This window comes from Pterocles gutturalis, unplaced genomic scaffold (genome assembly GCF_000699245.1).
Source record: "Pterocles gutturalis isolate BGI_N339 unplaced genomic scaffold, ASM69924v1 scaffold6085, whole genome shotgun sequence".
In the NCBI taxonomy this organism is placed as follows: domain Eukaryota; kingdom Metazoa; phylum Chordata; class Aves; order Pterocliformes; family Pteroclidae; genus Pterocles; species Pterocles gutturalis.
Genome location: NW_010143237.1, coordinates 4,330 through 7,101, shown reverse-complemented (window position 1 = coordinate 7,101; position 2,772 = coordinate 4,330). Strand labels below are relative to the sequence as shown.

The 2,772-nt window shown below is 56.6% G+C and overlaps 1 protein-coding gene across 1 annotated transcript in view; it reads left to right on the top strand.

The window, feature by feature from the left end:
- Positions 1–659: 659 nt before the first annotated feature.
- LOC104469907 (solute carrier family 2, facilitated glucose transporter member 1) overlaps positions 660–2,772 on the top strand; it is a gene marked incomplete at its 3' end in the record, with an annotated part of 6,436 nt that continues 4,323 nt past the window's right edge. The window contains exon 1 of the mRNA XM_010084645.1: positions 660–752. Coding sequence (XP_010082947.1) covers positions 660–752 — 93 coding nt within the window. The remainder of the gene's footprint in view (positions 753–2,772) is intronic.

Sequence of the window (2,772 nt, the reverse complement as noted above, 5' to 3'; positions counted from 1 at the left end):
AATTGGGCCGTTAACGAAGGTGGCCCGAGCCGCTGGCCTGCCCTGACCCTGCTCCCAAACAAGGCTCCGATTGTCGCTTCGGCTTAAGTGAGAGGAAGAGGAGGCGGGCAAAGGGTTTGCCAAACAGCCGGGATTTTGCTTAGCGACTGTTAATTAGACTGTGCTGCAAAAACTTCGTTAGTGGCGGGTGGGGCATCCTCGCACCGATGCTGGGACAGTGCTTGGCCGGCCGGCGGCGTCACTGTGGCGTCCCCAAAAGCATTTCGCGCTGGCGTGCTGCCCAGCTGTCACGTGGAGCCCTCGGAGGGGACCCTGCGAGCCCAGATAAACCATCCTGCCCTGCTCCAGAGGCAAAAAATTCCTGGAATCCCCAAACAGTATTTTTTTTTAAGCCCAAAACAGTTTTTTTTAATTAGGCTTTTTTTCCTCTAACCTGCGTGGATGCCCTAAAAAAAGCAAGTTTTCTTTTTTATTCTGCATATTCATGCTTACAACCTTACAGCCATCCCTCGTGCTCGTGCTCTCTTGCTCCCTGGGGAGAAGTGCTGGGGGACCTTTCAGATATGGGGGGTTGTAACTGAGACCTCAAGTTTTAACCTCTTTTTTTTTTTGTTTGGTTTTTTTTTTTTTTTTCCTCTTTCCTCGCCCTTTTCCTGCAGATGACGGCTCGCCTGATGCTCGCTGTGGGAGGAGCGGTGCTGGGTTCTTTGCAGTTTGGCTACAACACCGGCGTCATCAATGCCCCGCAAAAGGTGAGCATGTGTCGAGCAACCTCTCTGGAGCGAAATTCCGCACAAACCCCTCCTCCCGTGCCTGAAAACAAACCCGCGTCCGCTGCCAGCCCGGCTAAAATAGTACATCCTGCTAGGCCGCTTACTGCCTGTAATGGGATTTGCAGGGGAGTTATTTAGCTCCTGCCTTCCCAGGAGAATTAGTTTCCTTCTCGCTGAGCGTTTTTGCCAGGAAAAATCCCAGGAACGCGTGCAGGATGCTCTCTGGGTGAGACCGGCGTAACTTTTAACCTCGGCTCTTAGCAAAGGTCCGGGAGCTAAGGAGGGTTTGAGTCATCTCGGAGCGGGAGGGGAATGGCCGGCTCTGATGGGAGCTGTGCGTCCTGGAGCATCGAAAGGAGAGCAGCTGGCTGGGATGGGCCATGTGTGCAGTGGGATGGAGGGCAGGAGTTTGTGTCAGGACCCTCCAGTGCCTGGTGGGCACATGGGAACCCTGAAAAACTTGACTTTCCCCCCAAGTTATGTGGCTTTTTGGGGTGTTCAAGGCTTGGAAACATTAGCTCAGGAATCCCACATGGTGCTTGCATCATGCCCTGGCCCCAGCTCCTGTGCCAGGGTGAGGTGCCAAAGGACAAGCTGGGGTCTGGGTGCTGCTGTGCCAGAGCAGAGCCTGTCCCCGAGCGTCGTCACAGCCGCTGGGGGCCGTACTTTTAACCTCTGCTCTTAGCGAAGGTCCAGGAGCTGATGAGGGTTTGAGTCATCTTGGAGCGGGAGGGGAATGGCTGGCTCTGACAGGACCTGTGCGTCCCGGAGCATCGAGAGGAGAGAGGCCCGGCTGGGGTGCGCCGTGTGCAGGGCGGGATGGAGGGCAGGAGGCATTTGCGCCTTCCCCCAGCGTAGTGCCAGGAGCCCCCAGTGCCTGGTGGGCACACAGGAACCTCAAAAAACATGATTTTCTCCCAAGTTACGTGGCTTTTTGAGGTGTTCAAGGCTTGGAAATGTTAGCTCAGGAATCCCATGTGGCGCTTGCGACGTGCCTGGTGCTGGGGTGAGGTGTCGAAGGACAAGCTGGGGTCCGGGTGCCGCTGTGCCGGGGCAGAGCCTGTCCCCGAGCATCGTCACAGCCGCCAGGGCACCATCCCAAATAATTAAACCCACCAAGGCGGGATTCATGCTGTGAGATTATTAATCCTATTACTAGCAAACGGGCGACAAATCTCACCTCAAGTGCCGAAAAAATTCCTTGCGGGAGAGAAGACCCTGTGTAAAAACTTCCCAGACCCCTGTCGGTGTGGAAAGAGCAAAAAAGACACAAATTAGGTTTGTTCAAGGTTTTGCATTAAGTTGTATTTAATCACGGCGAGTGGCCTGAGTGGGATTTCGTGCGGCTGGATGCTGTGACTCCCGTCCAGCACCCTCACTGCTTGTACCCACCGCCACAGTGCAAAAATCTGTCCACCAAAAGCATCGCCCTGCTAAAAAACCCCAACGCGCTCTCCTTCCCCTGGACTGATCCACACTGGCGATGTTCGCGCTTGGCTGGCAACGGGTGATGCGTTTGGAACAGTGATGAGCTGCGAAATCAGTGGACGCGTGCTGCAGAGCTCCTGTTTTCCCCAAGCTCAGCACCGCGGGGGGTGGGTGCTCTGTAATTACCGCCCCGCGTCACAGCCTGAGGAGCGCAGGGTTTCCCTGCGGCTGGAGGAATTTTCTCCATCCTCCCCTCAGCCGGGGAGATGCTGCTCTGGGGGACGCAGGCAGGGACCCCAGCAGGGACCCCGACACCGCTGGGGTCATTCCTTGGGACTCAGCTCTGGTTCCGATGGACCCCGAGCGAAGCACGACCCCCCGATGGGTGCTCAGTTTCCCTTGTGCGTTTTGGGATTAGACCCTCAGGAATCGGGCCGGGGCTGGGCCGCGTGTTTGAGAGGCGAGTCACCCAGCCAGGGACGCTGCGTTTGAGGCGCAGGACTGACAGGGGAAAGGATTTGGGGTGCATGGGGGTTCCAGGATTGGGGGGCACAAGGGGAGGCGGGGTGTC